General features: G+C 51.9%; 1 protein-coding gene across 2 annotated transcripts in view; it reads left to right on the forward strand.

Moving 5' to 3' along the window:
- The first annotated feature begins 5,704 nt into the window (after positions 1-5,704).
- Positions 5,705-15,530, forward strand: part of LOC142783830 (uncharacterized) — a 456,044-nt gene continuing 446,218 nt past the window's right edge. The window contains exon 1 of one of the 2 annotated variants that reach the window (XM_075882491.1): positions 5,705-5,989. In XM_075882491.1, the coding sequence (XP_075738606.1) occupies positions 5,855-5,989 (135 nt within the window). In that variant the 5' untranslated portion in view covers positions 5,705-5,854. The remainder of the gene's footprint in view (positions 5,990-15,530) is intronic. The other variant, XM_075882490.1, reaches the window with a different exon arrangement.

Raw genomic sequence — 15,530 nt, forward strand, 5'->3', positions numbered from 1 at the left:
CGCTCCATCTACCCGCCGTTCACATTCTCTGCGACGTCGCTCACTGTCGCCGATGCGGCCACGTCCACTAGAGGGTGACCAAGAAAACTAGTCGTCGCAGTCCACGAGGCAAGGGCTGCGACACTGTCGAACTGCGGAAGCCCTCAGGAAAGCCCGTCGAACGTGATAGACGTGCTTGTGGATGGCGTTCGTGCATCTGCCCTTGTAGATACTGGAGCCGCCGTATCCGTGATGGACGAAAAACTTTGCCGATTACTGCGCAAAGTGACCACGCCGCTTTGCGGGCTCTCCCTCCGTACAGCCAGTGCCCAAAGAATTCACCCTACAGCGATGTGCACAGCCCGCCTTATGATTCAGGACGTGATGTATGCGGTCGAATTCATCATAATTTCTTCATGCTCTCACGACGTCATCCTAGGATGGGATTTTCTTTCCCGCCACGACGCCGTCATTCATTGCGCACCAGCAGAAATAGAACTCGCGCCATTCTCTTCTTTGACGCCGGCCGACAGTCCATCCGCTGCAAGCAAGTTACTCGTCAGAGACGACATTCAAGTGCCTGCAAACTCGTCCGTTGCGGTGTCGCTCTACTGCGCAAGCCTTTCTGACACCGCTGCACTCCTCTCGCCATCTCATCGTGTTTTCATAAGAAAAAGCTTGCTAGTTCCTTTCGCGACCATCCAACTCACTCACGGCAGCACCACTATTTTTGTTGTGAACCCATCTCCGTACAGCGTTACGTTGGTGCGAGGAGAATGTCTCGGCAGCGTGGAACCCATCGAAGACGCGCAAGTTATGGATCAACCCGATGACATGCACTACCCAAGTTCCTGTACGCTTGGTGCTGTTTCGACATCTGCTTCATCATCCGATGATATATTCGGTCCCTGCATACCCGACGACCTTACGCAGGGCCAGCGTTCCCAGCTTTTGGGCCTGTTGGAAGAATTCCGCTCTTCTTTCGATGTCGCTCAACCTTCTCTCGGCCGCACATCCACCGTTACGCATCGCATCGACACAGGCGCACAGCCACCGCTGCGGCAACGTCCATATCGCGTATCTCCCACAGAACGCCGTGTAATCAACGAGCAAGCCGACGACATGCTTCGCCGCGATGTTATTCGCCCCTCTAGCAGCCCCTGGGCATCTCCTGTCGTTCTCGTCACGAAGAAGGACGGTTCTGTGCGGTTCTGTGTGGACTACCGACGCCTCAACAAGATCACTCGTAAGGACGTGTATCCACTACCGCGGGTAGATGACGCGATCGACAGCCTGCAAGGAGCAGAATTCTTTTCATCCCTCGATTTGCGCTCAGGGTACTGGCAAGTACCTATGGCTGAGGACGCTCGACCAAAGACCGCTTTTGTCACCCCCGACGGCTTGTACGAGTTTAACGTTATGCCGTTTGGGCTGTGCAATGCGCCCGCCACCTTTGAGCGCATGATGGATACAGTTCTGCGTGACCTGAAATGGCACACGTGCTTGTGCTACCTTGATGACGTCGTCGTTTTCGCTCCTGACTTCTCGACGCACCTTCAACGCCTTCGGCATGTTTTAACGCGTCTGAGAAACGCCAGTCTGCAACTGAACCTAAAGAAGTGCCAATTTGCAGCTCGGCAGCTGACAATACTCGGCTACGTCGTGTCCAAGGACGGAATTCTCCCTGATCCAACCAAGCTTCGGGCCGTGACCGAGTTCCCCAAGCCGACATCCGTGAAGGAACTGCGCAGTTTCGTAGGACTGTGTTCCTACTTTCGGCGCTTCATTCGAAACTTCGCGACTATCATATCGCCGCTGACGAAGCTTCTCGGAAGTAACGGGCCTCTCCATTCGTGGTCATCACAGTGCGACGACGCTTTCAGAACACTTCGTCGTTTGTTGACGTCGCCTCCCATACTCCGCCACTACGACCCTACGGCCCCTACAGAGGTACACACGGATGCCAGTGGTGTCGGCCTCGGCGCTGTCCTTGCGCAGCGCAAACCAGGGTTCCCGGAATATGTCGTGGCGTACGCGAGCCGTACGCTTACTAAAGCCGAGACTAATTACACAGTCACCGAGAAAGAATGTTTGGCAATCGTCTGGGCCCTTGCAAAGTTCCGACCTTATTTGTATGGTCACCCATTTGATGTCGTCACCGACCACCACGCACTATGCTGGTTGTCGTCATTGAAAGATCCCTCAGGCCGTCTCGCCCGGTGGGCACTTCGCCTGCAAGACTATGACATCCGCGTGCTGTACCGCAATGGAAGGCAACATGCTGACGCCGACGCCCTGTCGCGCTCTCCCTTGCCTGACGACAACGCCAACTCAGTGTCTCACCTTGCCATTTCTTCGATTAGCATTCATGCTATTGCTACTGAACAGCGCAAGGATCAATGGATTGCCTCACTGATAGACTTGCTGACTGATCCATCCACTCCATCCACTCGCGCGTTGCGTCGTCAAGCCCACCATTTCGCCGTTCGCGACGACCTCCTCCATCGACGCAATTACAACGGTGACGGCCGCCAGTGGCTACTAGTCATACCTCGCAGTCTGCGCTCTGACATATGCGAATTATTTCATTCTGATCCGCAGTGTGCGCACTCCGGGGTATCAAAGACGTACCACCGCATTCGCCAACGGTACTTTTGGCGCGGCATGTACCGCTACGTGCAGAAATTTGTTCGCTCCTGCATAGAATGTCAGCGCCGCAAAACTTCAACGCACCTGTCGCCGGTAGGTCTGCAACCTCTACCTTGCCCTGCCAGGCCGTTTGGGCGCGTTGGCATCGATTTGTATGGGCCACTTCCACTAACGTCGGCTGGTAACCGCTGGGCCATTGTTGCTGTGGACCACCTCACGCGATACGCCGAAACGGCCGCTCTTCCCGCGGCTACAGCGAGCGATGTGGCTTCCTTTCTGCTCCAACGATTCATTCTGCGACACGGCCCACCCCAGGAACTTCTCAGTGACCGAGGCCGTGTCTTCCTGTCTGAAGTCGTTCAAGCCATTCTCAAAGAGTGCAACGTTGTTCACCGCAAAACTGCTGCTTACCACCCGCAGACGAATGGCCTCACAGAACGCTTCAACCGTACGCTGGGTGACATGCTCTCCAAATACGTCGCCGCCGATCACACAAATTGGGATTCCATTCTACCCTTCGTCACCTACGCATATAATACCGCCCCTCAGAGCACTACTGGCTTTTCACCTTTCTTTTTATTTGGAAGGCACCCGTCACACACCATCGACACGATACTTCCGTACAGGCCAGATCCGTCTGAGTGGGCACCTATTTCTGCTACAGCCAAGCTTGCTGAAGAATGTCGAGAGCTTGCAAAGACCTTTACTGCGCATGATCAAGAGCGGCAAAAAAGCATTCGCGCTGACGCCAGTACTACTGCACCCACATTCCTCCCTGTAGCGCTCGTCTGGCTCTCGATCCCTACTACTGCAACTGGCCTATCTTCAAAACTATTGCCTAAATACGAAGGCCCCTACCGTGTCGTCAAATGCACTTCCCCAGACAACTACTTGATTGAACCCATCGAACAATCTTCGGACATGCGTCGTCGAGGACGCGACATTGTTAACGTGGAGCGCCTCAAGGCCTACCATGACCCGCTCATTGTAACCAGCTGTTAGGTCGCCAGGCGGCTCCCTTTTCGTACCCGGGGTAGTTGTGGTAAAGCCTTTGAACAGTGGGTCATCCTCTTCAGCGCCTTCTAGTGGGTCGCCCTTTTCCTTAAGAAGAAGAGCAGCTCGTGCAGACAGTCGATCCCCGCATTGACTGTCGCTGTCGTGAATCATCGCTGAGTGTCCGTCAATAAACCGCTTAACATCGTTAATGGTGACTCTCACTGTGCAGATTCCTGCAGGCGTTACGAGATGACCTCCAGCTGTGCGGATTTCAGGGCCTTTCCAAGCTGTTCTAACTTTCTTTAACTTCGCGGCGAACGACCCACTGATGACAGAGTAGTCAGCTCCAGTATCGACGAGAGCGGTCACACTGTAGCCGTCGATAAGAACGTCGAGGTCGCTAGTTCGCCGTCTCGCATTACAGTTAGGGCGTGGCATCGAGTCACGGCTGCGTCGGCTTGCTCCGCTGCTTCCATGTTGCGTCGTCAGGCCACCTTCGGTAAGTGAGCTTTCGCCGTCAGGGCTCTGCCTGGTTGGCGTTGTGTTCGGGAAGCTCCGTCGCGGCGTCGTCGTCGTCGGAGAATCTTCGGTAGTTCATCGCACAGCAACCGCACCTCCACCGGTTGCTGCCCTTACTGTCCCTGATACGTGCTAGGAGACTGGCCCCGCGTTGGGCCGGAGTACTGCCGGGGGTGTGGTGACATGCGGCGGCTGGGCGACGGCGAACGGGAAGGACTTCGTGGTGTCCATTGAGTTCCTGTCAGGTAGTCTGCGATGTCACGTGTGTACCAGGCGGGCCACCGCTTAATAAATCGGGATGATCCCACCTCACCTGGCCACCTTGAGAGAGGGCGCGCGCGCGGCGCGGCAGCCATCAATAAACAGTCCCTTGCTAGCTAGCGTCTCGTGTGGTTGTGTCTTTGCTGAGCGCGTAAAGCAGAACATGGTGTCAGAAGTGTAACAGTCGAACCCTGCGCTGAAGATGGACTGCCTACCACCACCCGAGCCACTTGTACTGACAAATACTCCGGCCGACAACTGGAAAAAGTTCCGCCAACGAATCGAACTCTACTTCAAAGCTACTGAGACCAACAAGAAACGGACGCCAGCACAGAAGGCTGCCATCTTTCTACACGTCGCGGGCCCAGAGGCAATTGAAGTGTTTAACACCCTACCTCTATCAGCAGAACAACGAGAGGACTATGACTCGATCGTCAAAGCCTTCGAAGACTACTGCACGCCTCGGTGCAACGAGACATTCGAGAGGTACGTTCTGCGCAGTCGGCAACAACAGGATGGTGAACCTTTCGAACAGTTTTTGCGCGACATTCAGTTGAAAGCACAGACTTGTAATTTTGGCGAACTTAGGGACTCGATGGTGAGGGACCAGATAGTGTGCGGTATCGTCGACAAGAAGCTACGTGCACGCCTGCTTCAGGAGAAGGACTTAACCCTAGAATCAGCTGTAGAAATCTGCAAAGCCGCGGAACTGGCAGCAACGCAGAACCGGGCTCTTGAAAGCGAAGCGAAAGTGCAGAGAGTCGAAAAAATTGCAAACGCTGCCGGACAGTCTCGTACGAGCGGACAACGTCGACGCTGTGGCTACTGTGGCAAGATTCACGGACCAAGACGCTGCCCAGCGTTTGGAAAAACGTGCACGCTGTGCAACAAAAGAAACCATTTTGCAGCTTGCTGCAGGAGTAGACGCGGCGTTCATGAGTTAGGCGTCGCTGCAACAGAAGATGCACTGGAGGAGTCCTCGGACGCTACCGATGAAGACATTCAAGTTCTCACGGTACAAATCAGAAACGTGTCCAAAAATCAGGATTGGACGGTGGCAGGGGACCTTGCCGGGCACCCGACAGAACTGAAAGTGGATACAGGAGCGCAAGCGAACATATTGCCGTACTCGTACTTTCGCAGGATGCGTTTGCCGACCATGGTGCGGCCATCGACCACAGTACTTACTAACTACGAAGGAAGCAAAATACATCATTTGGGCGTTATCAGTCTGCCACTACGTCTAGGAGAGCAGCAAGAGAATATCAGTTTTTTTGTGGTCAAGAGAGGCAAGCAAGTCCTACTCGGATTGAATGCAGCAGAACGTTTCGGGCTGATTTCCCGCGTTCACGATGTATCTTCAAGAAGTGACGTTAGCACCGACTGGGTCACCGAGTTCCCGGAGTTATTCCACGGTCTGGGCTGCATCCGTAGACCATATTCGCTGGCAATGGAGGATGATGCGCGCCCCACGATCATGCCGCCGAGGAAAGTGCCACACGCACTGCGAGCGCCACTTAAGCAGGAGTTGGCCCGGATGGTCTCGCAGGGCATCATATGCAAAATGGAAGAGCCGTCAGACTGGGTGAGTCCACTTGTTCTTATTATGAAGAAGAATGGCCGCATGCGAATATGCCTAGACCCACGGTACATTAATCGAAGCCTTAAACGCGAGCATTATCAGCTACCCTCACGTGAAGAAATAGAAGCAGAGCTGGCAGGAGCGGTGATGTTCACCAAGCTTGATGCCAATAGCGGGTTTCACCAGATCCCCTTAGACGAAGACACTTCAAAGATCTGCACCTTTAGCACGCCGTTCGGAAGATACCGATTTTTGCGCCTGCCATTTGGTATCGCGTCCGCCCCCGAAGTATTTCAGAAGGCAATGACGGAAGTGTTTGAAAACCTGCCGGGCACACGCGTATATGTCGATGATATTTTAATTTGGGGTGCATCAAAAGAGCAGCATGATCAACGCCTGCGTGCAGCACTGATGGCAGCGAGAAAGGCTGGCCTGACACTGAACAAAGAAAAGTGTCTGTTCGCGAAGGCCGAAGTTAAATTCCTGGGAGATTGTATCAGCAAAGAAGGAATAAAACCCGATGCTAGTCTCATTGAATGCGTTGCCAACATGCAAAAGCCGTCGAGTAAACAGGAAGTTCAAAGGTTTTTAGGTATTATGAATTACTTTGGCAAATTCATACCTAATCTCTCAAAAAGAACTGACGCCCTTAGGTCATTGATAAAGAATGATGTTGAATTCATATGGGAAGTTCACCATGACAAAGAATGGAAAGATCTTATTAAGGCTTTGACATCGGCTCCAGTGATCGCAGTTTTTGACCCATTGAAGCAAACGAAACTCTCAGCTGATGCATCAAGCTTTGCAGTAGGTGCTGCTCTTCTTCAACTCCATGACCAAGATTGGCGCCCAGTGGGTTATGCTTCAAGGGTGCTCTCAAAGGCTGAAACAAAATATGCCCAAATTGAAAAGGAAGCGCTGGCCGTGACGTTTGCTTGTGAGCGTTTCCGGGAGTTCGTACTGGGGTTATCAGTGACAGTCGAAACAGACCACCGACCTTTGCTTGCTATTTCACAAAAGAACCTGAGTGAAATGCCGCCACGATTGCAGCGCTATTTCTTGAGGCTAATGCCTTTTGATATCAAATTGCAATATGTTCCTGGGAAGCATCTGCTAGTGGCGGACACACTGTCCCGAATTCCAGGAACCCAACCGAGTGACGGAGAAAGCGAACAAGACGTATGCATCCATGCGACTCGCGTGCTAGCCAGCATCGTAAGTGAGAACACGAAGACTGAACTGACCTCTGCAATCCTGGCGGACCCATACCTCAAGCAAGTGGTGGAGGCACTCCAGGAAGGACGACCAGTCTCAGGCGAACTAGCTCCATGTTTGTCAGAACTGTCATATGTTGATGGAGTGCTTTTGCGGGGCAGCAGGGTGGTAATCCCAAAGAGTCTGAGGCGATCCATGCTGCAACGTCTTCATGAAGGCCATTTGGGAATGAGCAAGTGCAAAGCCAGAGCACGCCTTCTGATGTACTGGCCTGGGATGAATGCTGACATCAAGTCACTCATTAGCAAGTGTGCCACATGTCAGCACTTCGCCTACCAGCAACCTTCAGAGCCACTGTTATCGAGGGAAATCCCAACGCGGCCGTGGCAGCGAATTGGTGTCGACCTATTTGACCATGGGGGCAAGCGTTACCTGGTTGCGTACTGTGCCTACTCCAACTACCCAGAAGTGGAACAGTTGCCTCAGTCAACAAGTCAGGTCGTAGTGGACACACTAGGGACCATGTTTGCTCGCCACGGTATACCCATTGAAGTCTGTACCGATGGAGGACCACAGTTCACATCGCGAGAGTTTAGACAGTTTGCAGTAAAATACGATTTTACTCATACCATATCCAGTCCACACTTCCCCAGGGCCAATGGTCTAGCTGAGAAAGGGGTACAGGTCGTAAAGCGCCTCTTGAAGAAAAGTGAGTACGCTGGCGAGGAGTTCTGGGTTGCACTGCTCAATTATCGAATCTCGCCCCTGATAGACGGACGCACACCAAGTCAGCTCCTTATGGGACGGATGCTTCGGGGACGACTTCCAGACTTCTCATCGGCTTCGACATCGTCAGTGCGGAAACATCCACAGGATCACGGCAAAGGCATACCTCTCACACCTCTCTCCGAAGGGGACGTCGTCAGAATAAGAAACGACAAGGGGTGGTTTCCGAAAGCCCGAGTAGAGAAACTTGCTGGCCCTAGATCTTACATAGTCTGTACAGATGAAGGCCGGCGTTATCGAAGGAATCGTCAGCATCTAAAAAGGACGCCCGAACACTTAGACCCACTGGATGACAAGGATGTCGCACCGATAATCCCGTCGCCTATACAGCATAGACAACATTCAACATCAGATACAGCGCCCGATTTGACAACAGCATCCGCATCACGAAAGGAACGACATCCGTCACAACAGGCGCCTGCATCGGATGCTCTACTGAACCAGTCAGCTGCACGTGCACCACCCATTGCAAGTCAACCATCAAGGGACCCCGACGTGGTCCCGTCCCAGCATAAGGTCACTTGCCAGGCACAAGAAGCAGCCGACTCGAGTCTCAGAAGATCAACTAGGCCACGTAGAGCACCGACGCGCTTTGCCGACTACATCACCTAAAGAAAAAGGAGGATGTACCAGGCGGGCCACCGCTTAATAAATCGGGATGATCCCACCTCACCTGGCCACCTTGAGAGAGGGCGCGCGCGCGGCGCGGCAGCCATCAATAAACAGTCCCTTGCTAGCTAGCGTCTCGTGTGGTTGTGTCTTTGCTGAGCGCGTAAAGCAGAACAACGTGGCCGTTCCCCTGGCTGCGGACGTGTTGAATTGACGGCGAAGCCATGCAGTCCCATCTGTCGGTACTGGCAACGGCGGTAAGTGTGCCCGGCCTCGCCGCAGTGGTAGCGCAGTGGGTGGTGGTCAGGGGTGTTCCAAACGTCAGTTTTCTTCGGCGCACTGCGCTGGCCCGCTGGCGAACGGTAGGTCGTCGGTGGGGATGGTGGCGGCGGTGGTGTCTGGCGACGGAAGTGCGACGGGGCGGCGTTTCGGCGTGAACGGGGAGGAGCGTTGTGGCGCACTGCAGCGGCTTAGCTCATAGTTTCTGGCTCGGGTAGCGGTGTTTGGGGAATTCGAAGCGATTGCCGAACTTCTCGCACAATGTCGGCGATCGAATCCACTTGAGGTTGCGTCGAAGGCAACAGTTTGCGCAGCTCTTCCCGCACGATCGCTCAGATCGTTTCACGCAGGTTGTCGGAGTCACTGGCTTGAGCAGCAGCGCATTCTGGAGTCAGGCGACGATTATACAGTCTGGTGCGCATGTCCAGCGTTTTTTGGATGGTGGTCGCCTTGGATACAAATTCTTGGACGGTGTTCGGTGGATTCCTCTTTAGTCCCGCGAAGAGCTCTTGTTTGACCCCTCGCATGAGGAAACGCATGACCCCTCGCATGAGGATCCTCAGGCATGTCTGGGTCAGCGTGACGAAATAGGCGGGTCATCTCCTCTGTAAAAGTTCCAACCTCTTCATTTGGCAGCTGAACCTGGGCCTCTAGTAGAGCAGTGGCCCTTTCTTTGCGAGCGACGCTCGCGAACGTTTGCAGAAATGCGCCGCAGAAGACATCCCACGTTCGGAGCGTGGACTCCCGATTCTCTAGCCAGGTCCTTGTGGTGTCTTTCAGGTAGAAGTACACACGACGGAGCTTTTCTTCGTTGTCCCAGTGGTTGAGGGCGGCCACACGATCGTATGTTTCTAGCCAGGTTTCCGGGTCTTCAAACGATGACCCATGAAACGTTGGTGGTCCCCTGGGTTGATAAATGACGATCGCAGGCTGGGATTCTCCGGTTGTCATAGTCGCTGCAGTAGAGGTCATGGCCTTTGCTTTCCTCGCCTTGTCTTGTAGAAGCCCGCACTCCGGTGGGAGACCTTGCTGTCGGCGGCTTGTTCGCTGCTCTTGGTTGACGTCGGTGTCTTCTCCGCCACGTGGGCTGGGTCCACGGCTTGACGGGGGCGTCCGGTACATGAACGAAGCAGCACCTCCACCAGATGTCACGGGGTCGTAACGTGGCCGAAGACAGGAGACTTCGTGTTGGGATTTGACTGTTTATTTGGGCGAACCTGTGCCCAGTAAACGGAAAGTCCGATTACAGCAGCAGTCTTGCACAGATAGCAGTCTCGGACTGATAGCGGCGAATGGAGCGTCGGCCTTCGTTCAACAACTGACAAGTGGCGAAGCGCGTCGGCATTTATAGTCTTGCCATCAAATGTTCTAGCGTTATCGCTGGCGGCGGCGTAGGTTCCAGAACAATCTGTACCGTTCGCACAGTGGGCGTGATCTTATCGAAAAGATCTACTATACTCCGGAACCTTCTCGAAAACTGCAGGCGCGGTTTGCGCTGAGAATCGCGTGGTGTTTTCGGACGATAACGAAAACTTTGGAAATGGAACGTGGCAATATTCTTAACATTGACCATAGCATCTTGAACTGGATAACCATTCTTAATTTGCTACTTGATGCTGCATCCCCTTGTTGTGATGTAAAGTCGGGCGTCCCTCAAGGCTCTGTCCTCGGCTCATTGTTATTTCTAATTTACATTAATGACTTACCTACAATAAATATTAGTCCCACTAAACTATTGGCCGATGACTGTCTTTTATGCCATGAAATCACTAATCAGCATGATGACTCAATTTTTCAATCTGACTCGGATAACATATAAGGCAACTGCTCGCAACGGCTTATGTTCTTAAATCCCGCTATAAATGCTAAATCATGCATTTATCGCATCGCCCTGCTATGACAAAATATTTCGGCTATGCCAATAATAACATCAACCTCGAGTAGGTAACATGATATAAATACCTCGGAATTCAGATTGCCAATAACCTTTCTTAGAATGCACACATTGAATACATCACTAACAATAATAACAGATCTCTCTGCAGTGGCATACCATTTCTTTCGTGAGTGGGCGGGCAAGCCTACCTTACTCGTCACCCGGGATATATATATTGTGATGAGCGAGACCGGGAACAAGAGACAACACCTGATCCTGGGCCAGCCGTTCTTATTCTGTCCTTCGTCTTCCTCTACCTTCCCTTAGCTGCCCACGCACCCGAGCCCCAGCGTCTTTCTTCGTCTTGACACTCGGCCATGACTGCGCACATGCGGAGCTGGCGGCAAAGTTTCTGCTGGGTGGGCTTGGCTGCATCGTGGTGGTCGTCCCGAACCACAATGCAACATAGAGTGACGATCCGGGGGAAGCGTCTCTGGTAAACGACACTGGCTGCGAGCCGGTCGGTCAACGCCACGGTGCGCCTCTGCTCGAAAATCTGTCAGTGTGTACTCAAGTGGGCGGAAATGGCTTTGTCGCTGTGGTTGAACTCGTCCATGTACAAAGTTTCCTGACAACTCGTGGAATACCGCTCAGGTGGACGGCCCTGACTGTTCCGGCATGGTCGCAGAGTAACCTGGAAATGCTGGTGTTTGTCCCACCGCCGTTGGTGGACTGAACTGCAGTGGGACGCTCTGTGAGGCAGCCGTGTGGACGTTTGTGCTATTTCTTGAAATGAGCTGCGATGCAGCTCATGGTTAGGCATCAATACTGCAGCAGAACTCTGTGAAGTTGTCGAGCTGGTGGCTTCTGGCGAGCTGTCGCGTGCAGACTTGGTGTGCTGGGAGGGAACAGCTCGAGAGCTGGTCCTCGTCAAGTTCTTAAAGGCAGTGGCCTCAGCCTGGCTAGGTGTCTGAGTTTTCTCAAAGGAAACATCCCTTGGGAGCCAAGTGTCGGCTGAGCGTATGTGCGTCTTCGAAAATGATTGTACGAGTCGTCTGCAAACATCGCTGTGTCAGGTTACGGCTGATCCTGTTCGCATCCTCGGAAAGGCCTGCTTTGTGAAGCGGTAAGGAGTGCATTTTGTTTCCGATGATCATGGTCTGGTGGGGTTCAGTTGTGTCTGATACGATAGATGTGAGCGCCTCCATGTCCTCAAACGACAACGAGCGCGAGGACAGTATTTCCTGAGGAAGGTATAGTAGTGGTGTTCCCGGGTCTGATACCGAAGAAGAGTTCACGACCTGCAGAGGAGGGCTGAGGTCACTTTGCTCAGGTTCACCAGCAGGAAACTCCTCGATATACTTCATTTCTCGAGAGGCGTCTTTTTGCAAGGCGGAAATGCTCTCATGTTCAGTTACTGAATCATGTAAAGCATGCAGACCCACTTCTGTCTGGTCAAGGTTGAGCATGGTGAAATCCACAGGCACTTGCGTTTGATGACGCGGTAGAATGTCCAGTAATATGGAAGCTGGTGCCTCAGCGTCTACCGAATGGTCTGGCGACTCTGGATGGCGTTCGTTGGGGCCTGTCGCAGGGCGTTTTGCAAAACTTGCCATGAGAGACCTACCGGACACAGGTGCACCATCGGGCTGCGGCTCGATGACAGCAGAAATGCGTGTGCAAGGCAGAGTTACACAATCGTGATTGTTCCCTACATCTTAATCACCGAGAGATGACAGGATGGTAGGGGCTCGAATTGCATCCTCTAGGTCGGGCTTTTCCCGAGTTCCATCTTGAGAGAAGGTCGAGTTGCATGGACAGGTGGCACAGGGAATCAGACCAAAAACAGCTATGAGCTTGAAGCTCCACTCCGCCCATGACTGCTGCTTACAACCTTCATACCGGTGCCACCCTGCTGTACCTTCCCGAAGACGGTCTATATCCACATACCATTTCTGATTTTCTGTCCAGGCCTCGCGCATTGCTATCGCGTTGACGGTTGCCACCCAGCTGTCGGCGTCGTTCCGGACCCCGTGGAATTCTGGTAGTTCGCAGACGACTGGTGATTGTGAGGTGGCAGGTGCCAGCGCAGAGATCACCGACGCGAAGCAGTTGAGCTCGTGTGAGAGCTCGATCAGAGAATACCGAAGCTCCCTGCGTTGCTCCGGTGTGCTTGCCTCAAGGTCGTATGAGGCAGCTACATCCAACACTGCGTTACTGTCACACAACGCTGGCAACATTGTAGGAGCTCGCTCGGCGATCAACGCTGTTAGTTTGTTAGTCTCGGCGCAGAGCAGTGCGATGGTACGCCGCAGCTCCACGGCACTGTCGCACGAGGCTTCTGAACAGCTTTGGTTCGCGTTCGTGAAGTACGTGGTTCTAGTAGTACTCACGGTGGTGACACGCACGTCCAAGGAAGCATGAACAGCTTTTCTTGGCGACTTATGTGTTGAAAGAGTACTGGACAGGGAATGCAGGCCATGGGAAGCTTGAACAGCATTCCCAAAGGACAGGAGCCCGTGCGTATTACGGCCGCGAAGTGGTAGCATAGTGTCCAATGGGTGATGCCCTGGTGCCACACAGGAGGCATGGATACCATCCCCTGATGGTCTGATGGGCAGCTGAAGTGGCGGCCGGGTTGTTGACTCCGTTGTCAAAGAAGCGTGAACGGTGTTCCTGGATGGTGAAACCCGCACTGCCGACGAACCACGAAGACACGTACCGGTGGCTTCCCGCAGAGGGTTCACTTGTCGGCTTGCGCTGACGACAAAATCCATAGCCAAAGAAGCGTGGACGGCGTTCCTTGTGAAATGGTACTGGTAACGTGTACTGCAGCCACCGAGGGGGCCTTGACGCCGTCCCCGAATGGTGGTGGCAGTGGCGGCAGGTGAACCGCTGCCGAGGAGGTCTTGACGCCGTCCTCAAGCGGCGCTTATCGTGGCTGTTTGCTTGCTTGCTTGTTCCTTTCTTTTGTGGCTCTCACCCACTAAGGTGAATCGGCCAAGAAGCCGGTGGGTAATGCAAGTCAATATCTTTAGGTTTTCTAGACTAGGGGAATATGATTACTGTGTTTTGACTGTGAAGTTAATTTGGCGCAATGTAAAAAAAGGAAAAAAGGGGGGAAGAGAAATAATAGAATTTGTTGAATATCTGAGGTGGAATCGTTATACGAAATTCTCCTGAAAGTTGAATCATTGCAGTGTATCAGCTAAATAATAAGTGGTAGTGTGGCTTGTAAATTTCGAGAGCGGATCGCTGACTCAGCAAGGTAATCTTGTTGTGTTATATATGTATTCGCAGAAAGCCCCGCAGATGTTCCTGTCGCTGTGTCCCAATGAAGTGGCCCCAAAAGACAAAATATTGGGAGTATTAAGTGATATTCCTTGTTTTCTTAATAAAATTTTGAAGCAGTTTTTTCTTTGATTTTTGAAACGGTGACATGTGATCCTGAATGACGAAGCCCGGACGTAAGACTTCTTCTTCGTCGACTGCGCCATTGTGATGAGCGAGACCGAGAACAAGAGACAACACCCGATCCTGGGCCAGCTGTTCGTTTGTTTGTTTATTTGTTTGTTTGTTTGTTTGTTTGTTTGTTTGTTTGTTTGTTTGTTTGTTTGTTTGTTTGTTTGTTTGTTTGTTTGTAGCCTCTAATTCATGGCTCATACCCACTCTGGGTGATCGGCCAAAAGAACATATAGTCCCATATGGACGATAACTGCATTGTTGCTTACAACGAAAAAAAAAAGGGGGGGGGGGAGTTGTATAGTTAAGACAGTATATTAAAAAAAGAAAGAAACCAAAGATTTAGATAGGGAGAAAAAAGAATCAACAAGAAAGTAGACACTAATAGCTATACCTTGATTTTGGGACCGACCAGACAGGTGGTTTTGCCAAAGCTGATTATTTGGTATGTCATGGATTCATCCAGATTTGCTACTTACTTTTCGACCCGTTTTTTTAGTACCTGTTAACGTGGGTTTTATGTTGAAAAACGTTTAGAGTCTTGAATAAAATCACACACCACATCGAATGCATCTCTGTAGCAATTTCCCAAAACAGAGGCACCAAAATTTAGAACATTTTCTGTGGTTAAATTTAAACCTAGCTTCGCACATGGAATATCTAGAAGTCATTTCCTAATTATTGCATAGTTCCGACATGAGCCGAAATATTGTTTAGTAGTTTGATTCTTTGCAAAACGGACAAAGGAGGGAAAGTGTCAGACCAGCTCTGTGTAAATAAAAATTTAATGGGGGGACACGGCACCAGAATCTGGAGATTATAATTTGAAGTTTTTTTCGACGGACTCCACTGGGTTTTCAATGGAAATTCGAGGTGCTGATAATCTGTCCATTGTGTGATATTTTCTAAACTATCTGTAAAAATAGCGAATTTCCTACATCTAACCCATGATAAGTATTCTAACTCGGGAAGTACTGAAATTACTGGTCCATCGAGTGATGCTCGTGCCAAAGCATCTGCCAATTCATTTAATTGTAAACCGCAGAGACCTGGGACCCACGCTTATTTGAGGAGTTTTAAATGCGGCAGTGCTAATATGTGGAACGCTGCTAGGGCACGAGATTGTTCGGAGGTTGTCAGAGCTGCACACAGCGAAAGTGAGTCTGTTAGGATGACTGCACTGGTCTCGGTCGTAGGAATTTTACGAAGAGCTAAAATAATAGCTACTAGCTCGACTTCAAATATAGGAGTGAAATCTGGAAGCCTTACTGAAAAAGACCAGCCGAGGGAATCAGACGCGATTCCTACGCCTGCCTT

Source organism: Rhipicephalus microplus, unplaced genomic scaffold (assembly GCF_043290135.1).
Source record: "Rhipicephalus microplus isolate Deutch F79 unplaced genomic scaffold, USDA_Rmic scaffold_12, whole genome shotgun sequence".
In the NCBI taxonomy this organism is placed as follows: domain Eukaryota; kingdom Metazoa; phylum Arthropoda; class Arachnida; order Ixodida; family Ixodidae; genus Rhipicephalus; species Rhipicephalus microplus.